Source organism: Chiloscyllium plagiosum, chromosome 9 (assembly GCF_004010195.1).
Source record: "Chiloscyllium plagiosum isolate BGI_BamShark_2017 chromosome 9, ASM401019v2, whole genome shotgun sequence".
Lineage (NCBI taxonomy): Eukaryota > Metazoa > Chordata > Chondrichthyes > Orectolobiformes > Hemiscylliidae > Chiloscyllium > Chiloscyllium plagiosum.
Genome location: NC_057718.1, coordinates 97543457 through 97557591, shown reverse-complemented (window position 1 = coordinate 97557591; position 14135 = coordinate 97543457). Strand labels below are relative to the sequence as shown.

The following is a 14135-nucleotide window of genomic DNA, read 5'->3' as shown; positions in this document are numbered from 1 at the left end:
GGCTCTCTGCCTTTATTCCTGATGAAGGGCTTTTGCTCAAAACATCGATTTTGCTGAAGCTCCTCGATGCTGCCTGAACTGCTGTGCTCTTCCAGCACCATTGATCCAGAATGGTAGTAGATTCACAAACTTTAAGTGCATTTAAGTTGTCATTGGACAAGCATATGGACATACATGGAATAGTGTAGGTTAGATGGACTTCAGATTGGTATGACTAGTCGGCGCAACATTGAGGGCCAAAGGGCCTGTGCTGCGCTGTAATGTTCTATGTTCTATATCTGGTTGGCATGGCCAGGTTAGACCGGAGGGTCTGTTTCCATACTGTACATCTCTATGACTCTAATTGATGGAAGGCTGGGATGATAAAAATGCCTACATATAGGAAACCTCTCTGTGACCACCTGAAAGGGAAACGGGTTCCACCCCCAAGATCGGGTACTCTGACAAGACCCCCCACAGGCATGGCCTCCGACTTCATAAAATTGATTTTATATCCCGAGACAGAACCAAATAGATTAATCACTTGTATTAAACAGGGCACAGATATTGTTGGGTTAGTTAGAAAGAGAAGAACATCATCTGCGTAAAAGGTGATCTTGTGCCCTCCTGATCCTACCTCCTGGGCAATTATATTGGGGTCCCTCTGGATGGCCTCTGTCAATGGCTCAATCACTAATGTAATGGTGAAAGGGGGCACCTTTGTAAGCTGCCTCGACCAATACGAAAATTGTCAAACTATATACCATTAGTGAGAACCGCTGTCTTAGGGTCACTGTATAACACTGCCACCCATCTGGCAAAGACCCCTCCAAGACCAAACTGCTCCAGGATATAAAAGAGGTACAGCCACTCCACCCGGTCAAACACTTTCTCTGCATCCAGGGAGACTACCAAGCCCGGAATCAACCCTTGCTTGCGTACCTGAACCCTATTTACTACTCTTGTCATGTTGTTAGAAGTCTGCGGCCCCTAATAAACCTGTCTGGTCCTCCTTTACGATGAAGGGCAAAACCCTCTCCAACCCCAATGCCAGCATTTCCAACAACATTTTAAAATTCAAGTTTAATAACGATATGGGCCTGTACGAAGTAGAATCCTCTGGGGCTTTCCCTCTCTTGAGAATGAGAGAAATATTTGCTTCTCTCAGAGAGGATGGGAGGCAGTTGAATAATTGTACATACCCAACATTGGCCCGGCCAGCATGTCTATGAACTCCTTATAAAACTCACTCCGAAATCTGTCTGGGCCCGGAGCTTTACCGCTCTGGAGCTGCCTCACTACCTCCTGTATCTCTTGGATTGTCAGAGGGGCATTCAAAAGAGGCACCTGCTCTGACGTTACACCTGGGAGGTCTAGGGTCTTAAAAAAGGACTCTATCTTCGCCAATCTGTCCTCACAGCCTTCTTTCTGGCCAGGTGCGCCAGATGTCTACCCGGTTTATCACCAGACTCGAATAACCTCTGTTTCGCAAAGGAAATCTCCCTCCTTGCTGTCTGGGTGAGCGCAGCATTCTGAGCAGCCCTGAGGGCTGTAATCCACTGCAACTTGGTTACAGACGGTCTGTCAAAGTATACTGTCTCAGCTGCCTTCAGGCAAGCCTGAAGCACGGGCTAATGCTCTCCCCTCTGCCGCTTCCGGGTCGCTGAGTAAGAAATAATCAAACCCCTTGCATAGGCCTTGGCAGTGTACCAGAGCATCGACAGATTACTGGTCGTACCGAATTAATGTCCCAAAACATCTTAAATTACCACGTAAAATACTCAGTAAACTTGCTATCCTTCAGGAGGAAAGGATCCATGCGTTAATGCCATGCGCCTGTCCCATCACCCCGGCCTTAACCTTCATGTACACTGCCGCATGATCAGAAATGGCTATGTTCCCAATTCTGCAGGACAGCACTGAATTCAAAAAGGCCGATGGGGGCAAAAAACATGTCAATCTGAGTATAGCACTTCTGTGGGTTAGAGAAAAAGGTGAAGTCTCTCCCCTCAGGATGAAGACATCTCCACTCATTCACCAATCCCAGCCTCCCTGAAATGTTCGCATTTCTAATAAGAGCTGAAATGTTAATTGTGTTTCTCTCTTCAAAGATGCTGCTCTAACTTATTAAGTATTTTCAGAACTTTATGTTTTCATTTATTATGCCTCTCTGGGGTAGTGCGCTAGAAATCAAGCTCCAATATTCCCCGACTTACAAGAAAAATTTGCAAAATATTATCAAAGGATTCAACTCCACAATTTATGTTTCTAATAAACTCAGGTTAGTAGAAAACAGAATCCAGGTTTCTGTGCTTAACACAAATTATTATTTATTACAAATAGATAAAGTCTGATCGAAGGTAAAAGAAAGAATGAATTGTCTACTTTTAATTCTGTAGTTAAAACTTTACCTAGCTGCTAAAACTCCTCCACACACAGAATCATAGAGATGTATAGCATGGAAACAGATTCCCTTCGGTTCAACTCATCCATGCCAACTAGATATCGTAAATGAATCTAGTCCCATTTGCCAGTGCAAACCCTCCAAACCCTTCTTATTCATATACCCATCCAGGTGTCTTTTAAAACTTGTAACTGTATTAGCCTCCACCACTTCCTCTGGCAGCTCATTAAATGCATGCACCATCACTTGCGTGAAAAAGTTGCCCCTTAGGTCTCTTTTATATCTTTCCCCTCTCACCCTATACCTATGCCCTCTAGATCTGGACTTCCCGACGCCAGGAAAAAGACTTTGTCTATTTATCCTATCCATGCCCCTCATGATTTTATAGACCTCTATCAGGTCACCCCTCAGCCTCTGACGCTCCAGGGAAAACAGCCCCAGCCTGTTCAGCCTCTCCCTACAGCTCAAACCCTCCAACCCTGGCAACATCCTTTTGTAAATCTTTTCTGAACCCTTTCAAGTTTCACAACATCTTTCCGATAGGAGAGACACAAAAAAAAATGGTGTTGTGGATGGAAGGAAAATTATACTGAGGAAATTTACAATGTTTAAAAGGCATTTGGATCAGTATATAAATAGGAAAGATTTGGATTGATATAGGCCAAGTGCAGGCAGGTGGGACTAGTTTAGTTTGGGGTTATGGTCAATGTGGATTTGTTGGACTGAAGGGTCTGTTTCCATGCTGTATGACTCTGACTCTATGATTCAGTGAAAAAGCTGAATGGCGCCAGTTCGGGATTTGATCGGAAAGCTTTCTCTTGTTTCCCAAGTCCTTTAGTTCGCTGAGCTTTTCCTTTGCATTCTTTCACTTCTCCACAGGAGGCACACAGTGACTGGTTCACAAAACAGACAACTTTCTTCAGCTTCATGAATTTTACTGGAGGTCGACTTAAGACTCTCAAAGTGGAGGACAGATTTTGAAAATACTAAACCCTTGACTAAACTGTTCATTTCCTTCTGAGATGAGGAAAAGTTGGCGTCAAGAGTTGTTCATCAGCTTACCTTGCCTCCTTGCCACCCTATCCCTTGACCTCACCTTGCCCCCTTGCCAGTTGAAAGTGAGGACTGCAGATGCTGCACATTAGAGTCATAGAGATGCACATCAAGGAAACAGACCCTTCAGTCCAACCCGTCCATTCCAATCAGATATCCCAACCCAATCTAGTCTCATCTGCCAGCACCCAGCCCATATCCCTCCAAACCCTTCCTATTCATATACCCATCCAAATGCCTCTTAAATGTTGCAATTGTACCAGCCTCCACCACTTCCTCTACAGTTCATTCCATACACGTACCACTTTCTGCGTGAAAAAGTTGCCCTTAGGTCTCTTTTAAATCTTTTCCCTCTCACCCTAAACCTATGCCCTCTCATTCTGGATTCCCCGACCCCAGGGAAAATAATTTGTCTATTTATCCAATCCTTGCCCCGCATGATTTTATAAACCTCGATAAGGTCATCCCTCAGCCTCCAATGCTCCAGGGAAAACAGCCCCAGCCTATTCATCCTCTCCCTATAGCTCAAAACCTCCAACCCTGGCAACATCCTTGCAAATCTTTTCTGAACCCTTTCAAGTTTCACAACTTCCTTCTGATAGGACGCAATATTCCAAAAATGGCCTAACCAATGTCCTGTACAGCCGCAACATGACAGTTCATGCACTCAATACTCTGACCAATAAAGGAAAGCATACCAAATACCTTCTTCACTATCATATTGACCGGCGATTTCACTTTCAGGGATCTATAAACCTGCACTCCAAGGTCTCTTTGTTCAGCAAAACTCTCTATGACCTTACCATTAAGTGTATAAGTTCTGCTAAGATTTGCTTTCCCAAAATGCAGCACCTTGCATTTATCTAAATTAAACCCCATCTGCCACTTCTCAGCCCATCGGTCAAGAGTGTGGAGCTGGAAAAGCACAGCAGGTCAGGCAGCATCCGAGAAGCAGGAGAATCGATGTTTCGGGCAAAAGCCCTTCATCAGGAATGTCTCCCTGCCACCCTATCCCTTTACCTCATCTTGCCTCCTTGGTACGCTATCCCTTTAACTCACCACCCTTCCAAATCCCTGTACCAAACACACAGCAAAGCTGTTTAAATGTTTGACAGCCCCTTGGTGTGTCAGTAAATGATCAAAGCTGCTGTAAAGCCACAGGTCCTGCTGTACAAAGGGGCACAGCCTGGCCTGTCCCTGATGGTACTACGCAGCTAGGAATGAGCTGGATTAAAGGGAGACTGCACAATTCTGAAGCCTCCAACATCCAGCGTTGGCCCCAGAGAGTCCAACGCAGGGTAGAACCATGAACGCTCTCAGAAAATCTGGGCTGATATTTTTGATCTGGAGACATGACTTTGTCAGTTGAATTTGGATTGTGCAATAAGAGAAACAGGTGCCGTGTGTTCAAGTGAGGGTGTTGACCTGAAATCGGAAAATTATCAAGATTTTAAATGAGCAAAATATTCAAAAGAGCTACTGCATAGCCTAATAATTAATCAGGTCTTGTCATCAATTGCCTTTAAGTCAACAGCACGAGTGGGATTAGCTAAATTGAGTAACCTTTAGGACCACAAGGAAGAACTCAACACAGCAGGGTTAGTTCACAGTTTTTTATAAAATCTTCCTTTTGTTATTTATTTGTAGGATGTGGGTGTCACTGGCTGGGTCAGCATTTATTGCCCATCCCTACTTGCCCCATGAGAAGGTCAGGGTGAGCTGTCCTTCATAGAGTTGTACAGCATGGAAACAGACCCTTCGGTCCAACCCGTCCATGCTGACCAGATATCCCAACCCAATCTAGTCCCACCTGCCAGCACCCGGCCCATATCCCTCCAAACCCTTCCTATTCATATACCCATCCAAATGCCTCTTAAATGTTGCAATTGTACCAGCCTCCACCACTTTTTCTGCAGCTCAATCCATACACGCACCACCCTCTGCGTGAAAAAGTTGCCCCTTAGTCTCTCATTCTCTCACCCTAAACCTATGCCTTCTAGTTCTGGACTCCCCCACCCCAGGGAAAAGACTTTGTCCATTTATCCCATCCATGCCCCTCATAATTTTGTAAACCTCTATAAGGTCACCCCTCTATAAGGTCAACCCTCCAGGGAAAAAAAACCCAGCCTATTCAACCTCTCCTTGTAGCTCAAACCCTCCAACCCAGGCAACATCCTTGTAAATCTTTTCTGAACCCTTTCAAGTTTCACAACATCTTTCCGATAGGAAGGAGACCAGAATTGTATGCAATATTCCAACATTGGCCGAACCAATGACCTGTACAGCCATAACATGTCCTCCTAACTCCTGTACTCAATACTCTGACCAATGAAGGAAAGCATACCAAACGCCTTCTTCACTATCCTATCTACCTGCGACCACCTCCAATTTTGGTGTCATCTGCAAACTTACTAACTGTACTTCTTATGCTCGCATCCAAATCATTTATGTAAATGACAAAAAGTAGAGGACGCAGCACTGATCCTTGTGGCACTCCACCGGGCACAGACTTCCAGTCTGAGAAACAACCCTCCACCACCACCCTGTGTCTTCTACCTTTGAGCCAGTTCTGTATCCAAATGGCTAATTCTCCCTGTATTCCGTGAGATCTAACTTTGCTAACCAGTCTCCCATGGGGAACCTTGTCGAACGCCTTACTGAAGTCCATACAGATCACGTCTACTGCTCTACCCTCACCAATCCTCTTTGTTACTTCTTCAAAAAACTCAATCAAGTTTGTGAGACACGATTTCCCACGCACAAAGCCATGTTGACTATCCCTGATCAGTTCTTGGCTTTCCAAATACATGTACATCCTGTTCCTCAGGATTCCCTCCAACAACTTGCCCACCACCGAGGTCAGGCTCACTGGTCTATAGTTCCATGGCTTGTCCTTACCATTCTTCTTAAAGAATGGCACCACGTTAGCCAACCTCCAGTCTTCTGGCACTTCACCTGTGATTATTGATGATACAAATATCTCAGCAAGAGGCCCAGCAATCACTTCTCTAGCTTCCCACAGAGCTCTAGGGTACACCTGATCAGGTAGGAGAAAGTGAGGACTGCAGATGCTGGAGTACCAGAGTTGAAAAATGTGGTGCTGGAGAAGCACAGCAGGCCAGGCAGCATCCGAGGAGCAGGAGATGAGGAGCAGGAGAATCGACGTTTCGGGCATAAGCCCTTCTTCAGGAATGAGGCCGGTGTGCCAAGATCTCCCATCAACTGCCTCCAACCTCACAGTCCCACAACCCCGCACCGCCCGTTTCTACCTCCTGACCAAAATCCATAAACCCGACTGCCCCGGCCGACCGATTGTCTCAGCCTGCTCCTGCCCCACCGAACTCATCTTTGCATACCTGGACACTGTCCTGTCCCCCTTAGTCCAAGAACTCCCCACATACGTTCGGGACACCACCCATGCCCTCCACCTCCTCCATGCTTTTCGCTTCCCCGGCCCCCAACGCCTTATCTTCACCATGGACATCCAGTCCCTGTACACCTCCATCCCCCATCATGAAGGCCTCAAAGCCCTTCGCTTCTTCCTTTCCCGCCGACCCAACCAGTATCCTTCCACTGACACCCTCCTTCACTTGTCCTCACTCTTAACAACTTCTCCTTCCAATCCTCCCACTTCCTCCAAACCAAATGAGTAGCCATGGGCATCCGCATGGGCCCCAGCTATGCCTGCCTCTTCGTAGGATATGTGGAACAGTCCATCTTCCGCAGCTACACTGGCACCACCCCCCACCTTTTCCTCCGCTACATCGATGACTGTATCGGCGCTGCCTCGTGCTCCCACGAGGAGGTTGAACAGTTCATCCACTTCACCAACACCTTCCACCCCGACCTCAAATTCACCTGGACAGTCCCAGATTCCTCCCTCCCCTTCCTCGACCTATCTATTTCTACCTCAGGCGACCGAATCAACACGGACATCTACTACAAACCAACCGACTCCCACAGCTACCTGGACTACACCACCTCCCATCCTGCCCCCTGTAAAAACACCATCCCATTCTCCCAATTCCTTCGTCCCCGCCGCATCTGCTCCCAGGAGGACCAGTTCAAAATACGTACAACACAGATGGCCTCCTTCTCCAAGGACCGCAACTCCCCCCCCGACGTGGTCGACGGTGCCCTCAACCGCATCTCCTCCACTTCCCGCTCCTCCGCCCTTGAGCCCCGCCCCTCCAACCGCCACCAGGACAGAACCCCACTGGTCCTCACCTACCACCCCACCAATCTCCATGTACAGCGCATCATCCGCCGTCACTTCCGCCACCTCCAAACAGACCCCAGCACCAAGGATATATTCCCCTCCCCTCCCCTATCAGCTTTCCGTAGAGACCACTCCCTCCGCGACTCCCTTGTCAGATCCACACCCCCCACCGACCCAACCACCACTCCCGGCACCTTCCCTTGCAACCGCAGGAGGTGCAACACTTGCGCCCACACCTCCCCCCTCACTTCTCTCCAAGGCCCCAAGGGAAACTTCCATATCCGCCACAGATTCACCTGCACCTCCACCCACATCATCTACTGCATCCGCTGCAGCCGGTGTGGCCTCCTCTATATTGGGGAGACAGGCCGCCTACTTGCGGAGCGATTCAGAGAGCACCTCTGGGCCACCCGGACGAACCAACCCAACCAACCTGTGGCACAGCATTTCAACTCCCCCTCCCCCGCCCCCACCCCCTCTCCGGCCTATCACCCTCACCCTCACCTCCTTCCACCTATCGTATTCCCAGCGCCCCTCCCCCAAATTGCCTCCCCCCTACCTTTTAACTCAGCCCGTTTGGCACATCAGCCTCATTCCTGAAGAAGGGCTTATGCCCGAAACATCGATTCTCCTGCTCCCCGGATGCTGCCTGGCCTGCTGTGTTTTTCCAGCACCACATTTTTCTACACCTGATCAGGTCCTGGGGATTTATCCACCTTAATGCGTTTCAAGACGTCCAGCACTTTCTCCTCTGTAATATGATCATTTTTCAAGGTGTCACCATCTATTTCCCTACATTCTATATCTTCCATGTCCTTTTCCACACTAAATGCTGATGCAAAATGCTCATTTAGTATCTCCCATTTTCTGCGACTCCACACAAAGGCCACCTTGCTGATCTTTGAGGGGCCCTATTCTCTCCCTAGTTACCCTTTTGTCTTTAATGTATTTGTAAAAACCATTTGGATTCTCCTTAATTCTATTTGCTAAAGCTTTCTCTTGTCCTCTTTTTGTCCTCCTGATTTCCCTCTTAGGATACCCCTACTGCCTTTGTACTCTTCTAAGGATTCACTCGATCTATCCTGTCTATACCTGACATATGCTTCCTTCTTTTTCTTAACCAAACCCTCAATTTCTTTAGTCATCCAGCATTCCCTATACCTACCAGCCTTCACTTTCACCCTAACAGCCTTCTTGAACTTTTGCGGTCCATTTGCTGTAGGTTGACCCACAATGCCATTAGGGAGGGAATTCCAGGATTTTGACCCAAGAACAGTGAAGGAACGGTGATATAATTCCAAGTCAGGATGGTGAGTGGCTCAGAGGGGCCCTTGTAGGTAATGGTGCTCCCATGGATCTGCTGCCCTCGTCCTTCTAGGTGCAAGTGGTCATGGGTTTGGAAGGAGCTGTCTGAGGATATTTGGTGAATTTCTGCAGTGCACCTTGTAGATGGTTCACACTGTTGCTACTGAGCGTCAGTGCTGGAGGGAGTGAATGTTTATGGGCATGGTGCCAATTAAGTGGGCTGCTTTATTCTGGATGGTGTCAAGCTTCTTGAGTGTTGTACAATACATTATAGCACAGGACCAGGCCCTTTAGCCCACCAAGCCTGCACCAATTCCTATTCCTTATTTAGAGCCACTACTTATTGCCCATCCACTATATCTATCCCTCTGTTCCCCTCATGTTCATGTCCATCGTGTGCCTTAAACATTGTTAACACTGCTTCCACTACCTCCAATGGCAGTGCATTCCAGGCACCCACCACTCTCCCTGCACGTCTTCCCTAAATGTTCCCCCTCTCACTTTGAACCTGTGCCCTCTTGCAGTTGAACTTTCCACCCTGAGAAAAAAGTCTCCGACCTTCCCCCCAATCTGCACCTCTCATAATCTTGTAGACCTCTATCAGGTCGCCCCTCTGTTTTTCCAGTGAAAATGATGCAAGTTTATCCAAACTCTCCTCATAACTAAAACCACATTCCTGATGAGGGGCTTATGCCCGAAACATCAACTCTCCTATTCCTCGGATGCTGCCTGAACTGCTGTGCTTTTCCAGCGCCATACTTTTTGACTCATAACTAAACCCCTCCAGACCAGGCAACATCCGTGCACTGTCTCCGAAGCATCCACGTCCTTCTGGTAGTATGGTGACCAGAACTGCATGTAACGTTCCAAATGAGTTGTTGGGAGCTGCATTCACCCGGGCAAGCAGGGAGCATTCGGTCACACTCCTGACTTGTTCCTTGTGGATAGGACTGGGCTTTGAGGAGACAGGAGGTGAGGAATACTGCAGTATTCCCAGCGTCTGACCCGATTCTTGTCAGCATGTATAGCCCAGGATATTGATACCTTGAAACATATTTCGGTTGTCATGGTAAATCCGTGAGTGATGACTGGTTCCTCCTCCGTTGAGCGGCCCTTCCAGCAGTCCAGCTCCACACACCGACACCCTGCCAGCAGCACCTGACGGTACATTTCCACAGAAGAGTTTCCAGCGAGCTGTCCGGCTGTGAGAACCCAACGCAAGACAGAAATAATCAGTTAGCTCCAGTGAGGACAAATTGAGCCTGCAACATTTAGCATCACTCCCAGCCATGGTAAATACAAGGCAGGATAACAGCACGAAGATTCCATCAAAGTGCAGAATGGTGGAATCGGGCAGAACAGAAGAGGCTCTTCAGCCCATCAAGCCTGTACTGTCAAAGATAGAAAACTACCCACCGTTGAGCCACTTTCCTGAATAGATTTGAATGGCATGTTAAGTGATTGGTGAGGGGGAGGGGTCAAAGGACATGAGTAATCACTAAATGTACAGTAGCAATAGAACATTAAAAAAAAATAGCAGTGAGGATCGGCCATGTTTGCTCTGCTATTTAATAAGACCGAGCTTTTATATAAAATCCACTGTTCCGCCCTTTCCACACTTTCTTTGCTTCCTTAATAACCAATGATTTATTGATCGCACTCTGGAATGTATTCAGTGACTGAACATCCAGCTTTCCAGGGTAAAGAATTAGAAATAAGCAGCACCCACTGAGGATGAAATATTTCCCCATCTCAGTCCTAAAGAGCCATCCTCTGATCCCTGAGGTTCCCAGGTATAGACACACCTTGGAGAGGGGAAAGCACATCTCAGCTTCTACCCTGTTGAGCGCCCAGTCTGTAATCCACAAACTGGCGTTTTGAAATGTCACGTAAGCTAATGCCGTATTTAGTGACGCTGGTGGCAGTTACCAGTGATCCCTGTAATTTGCTCTCTGGTTGCTTGGCAATGACTTCTGGAACTGGAAATGAACTTTGAAGAAATTACCCAGTAATGCAGGAAGCTGTTTGGCTTCAAGTAAAAATGCAGAGATTTCTCGAACAATTTTTGGAGAAACATAGTAGGTCTAGCAACATCTGTGGAGAGAGAAAGCAGAGCTGATATTTTCAAATCCAATGACGCTTCTTTAGAACTGGAAATGTCACCACAAAATGCTGACCCTGCTTTCTCTCCATGGATGCTGCCAGAGCTGTTGAGTTTCCGTTTTTGTTTCAGAACTCTAGCAAGGGTGGTACGGTGGCTTAGTGGTTAGCACTACTGCCTCACAGCACCAGGGACTGGGGTTCAATTCCAGCCTCGGGCGACGGTTGGTGTGGAGTTTGCACATTCTCCCTGTGTCTGTGTGGGTTCCCTCCGGGTGCCCTGGTTTCCTCCCACAGTCTAAGATGTGCATGTTAGGATGGATTGGCCATGCTAAATTGCCCCATAGTGTTCAGGGATGTGTAGGTTAGGTGCATTCATCAGGGGTAAATATAGGGAAATGGGTTTGGGTGGGTGACTCTTAAGAGGGTTGGTGTGGACTTGTTGGGCCGAATGGCCTGTTACCACACTGCAGGGATTTTATCTGCAGTTCTTTGTTTTATTTTAAGAGATTTCTTTGTTCCTTTGTGGGATGTGGGCATCACTAGCTAGTTAAGGCCATGCCCAGAAGTCAGTTAGGATTGACCACATTGTTATGTGTCTGGAGTCACAAGTAGGCCAGATCAGGTTAGGATAGCAGATTTCCTCCCCTCAACAACATTGGTTAAGCAGATGGGTTTTGCAACAATCACTAATAGTTGCATGGTCACCATTAGCGTCACTTTTTTAATTCCAGAATTTTATTGAATGCAAATTCTACTGTGAGTCATGGTGGAATTTGATCCTATGTTCCCAGCATATCTGCCTGAGTTTTTGGGTTATCATTCCAATAATGTTTCTCCAAGAGCAGCTCCTTCCCTATTCCATGAATCACTGTCTTAGAATTTCATCATTTGCAAATCAAAACAAAGGAACTGTCCACTGATATGATTTTTGTATTTAATAATAGTGTCCAAGATCACAAACAAATTAATTGGAAGGCATGCAATATGGCAATGTGTCAATTCTATGGAATTACTGGGAGCTATTTCAAGGCGGAGAATGGAAGTTTGGTCAAGGGCTGTTCTGGAGTAAAAGAGTCCAGAGTTGTCAAACAGTTAATATTGGGGATGTATAAGAGACCGGAACGGTGGACTGGGTTTTCAGAGTTAATGTCAAAGTGGCATTATGTAATTGCTAAGGAGGATGGTACATCTTCGCTTCAATGGTAACACCAGACTTTGTTGTTAAAGTCTGATCTAGAGATATCTACATGAACGAATGCTGGTTTTAGCAGGAGCTAGGCTCAGGCAAGGACTGAGAAGGGTGTGTCCAGAACCTCTGCAGTTCCACTGAAGGTGCTTCAGTAATTTCGTGCTTTTAAGAGAAGCCAAAGTCAAGCCATGGACCAAATGCAATCTGTATAGTGAATAGCATCACAGCACAATAATAAACTGTCTTCCCAAGATTCTGGATTTGGAAAAAGGCTTCTTTTGATGCCTGGTCATGACTGTTGGGCAGTTCATACTGGCAAATAGAGTGTTAAGTCACCCAACTTTGTTGTAGATGACCCCACCCCGAGACAAACTGCCCCATGCAGTGGCATGGTGGCTCACTGCTGCATCACAATGCCAGGGACTCAGGTTCGATTCCAGCCTCAGTTGACTGTCTGTGTGGACTTTGCACATTCTCCCCATGTCTGCGTGGGGTTTCCTCTGGGTGCTCCAGTTTCCTCCCGTAGTCCAATGTGCACGTTGGGTGGATTTGCCATGCTAAATTGCCCCATAGTGTCTGGAATGCGTGGGTTAGGTGGATTGGCCGTGGGAAATGCAGGGATAGGGTAGGGACATAGGTCTGGGTGGGATGCTTTTCAGAAGGGCGGTGTGGACTCGATGGACTGAATAGCTTGCTTCCACACTGTAGAGATTCTATCACTGCGACATGGATGAGTCATTCAATCCCCAGTTACCCAGTATCCGTACCTTCATGAGCAGCTAAACGGTGGGTGTCGGGGGGTTAATAATGAGTGCAAGGATACTGAAGGTCATTCTGGTGCTCCCTCATCCCTGCGTTAGGAAAAGCCGACCTCTCTCGATCTCTTACCTGTGAGGTAGGTGTTATGTGACGAGTTGATGAAATAGTGCGACAGGGGTTGAGTCATATCCTCACTCAGATCCAATTTCTCTGGTGGAATGACTCCGTTCTCATTGCCACTCAAATACTTCTTGAACCCATCGATAGATATGTGCCCTGGAAACAGATAAGAGAGAGAAATTCTAAAGGTACACCAATTCAACCAAACTGTACCTCTGAATGCAGAATGCCCCAGCATTTTCCTTATTGGACCAGGTTCAGCCAATTCCCCGGGTTCCCAGGGATGAACAATTATTGGTGGTAATGCAGGAATATAGGGTTAAGGTTAAAATCAGACCAGCCATGATTTTATCGAATGACGAAGCAGACTGAATGAGCAGTCTTTCTCCTTGTTTTTACATACAAATACAAGTGGAATCATCATCATCAAGTTGGTCTGAATTTTTATCTCCAAGTCAAACATTCAACAACCAGGTTCAACATAACCATGGGAGAGAATTTGTCTCCACTCTTAAATATGTCCATTTTGTTTTACTTCAGAGAACCCACACTTGGTTTACCAATTCTGGTCTCTCGTGATTCCCCAGCCGTAGTGATTGAAACTTGGTCAGCCCAAGTGGGCCTCATAAAATTTGGGTTCCCTGACTGGGGCTGTTAACCTGGTCCAATCAGGGAGCCCTGGCAGACAGGAATGTTCCCTTTTTGATTTCCTCAAAGACCTCCTCCTCTGCTTTTGGTTGCACTTCAGTCCCACGCTCCTGATCTTCGGACACCCTGTACGGAAGGGGGAGGGCAGGTCTGAAGATCTCCTCGTGGGTCTGCTCCTGGGCCTGGCCAAACTGGGGGGGGAGGGCAGGTCTGAAGACCTCCTCGTGGGTCTGCTCCTGGGCCTGGCCAAACTGGCCATAAACAGGTCCAGGCAGTGGGCTGTGGAGGGGGTCGTTAGGGCCGACTGCCTGCCCCTCTTCTGCGGTTACGTTAGAGCCCAGGTGTCCTTGGAGAAG

The 14135-nt window shown here is 47.3% G+C and overlaps 1 protein-coding gene across 2 annotated transcripts in view; it reads right to left on the bottom strand.

The window, feature by feature from the left end:
• The window catches only part of LOC122553084 (1-phosphatidylinositol 4,5-bisphosphate phosphodiesterase beta-1), an 800648-nt gene that overhangs the window by 202209 nt on the left and 584304 nt on the right, over nt 1-14135 (bottom strand). For both annotated transcript variants that reach the window (XM_043696584.1, XM_043696585.1), the window contains exons 10-11: nt 13141-13287; nt 10005-10162 (exon numbers count right to left, since the gene is read on the bottom strand). In XM_043696584.1, coding sequence (XP_043552519.1) covers nt 10005-10162; nt 13141-13287 — 305 coding nt within the window. The remainder of the gene's footprint in view (nt 1-10004; nt 10163-13140; nt 13288-14135) is intronic.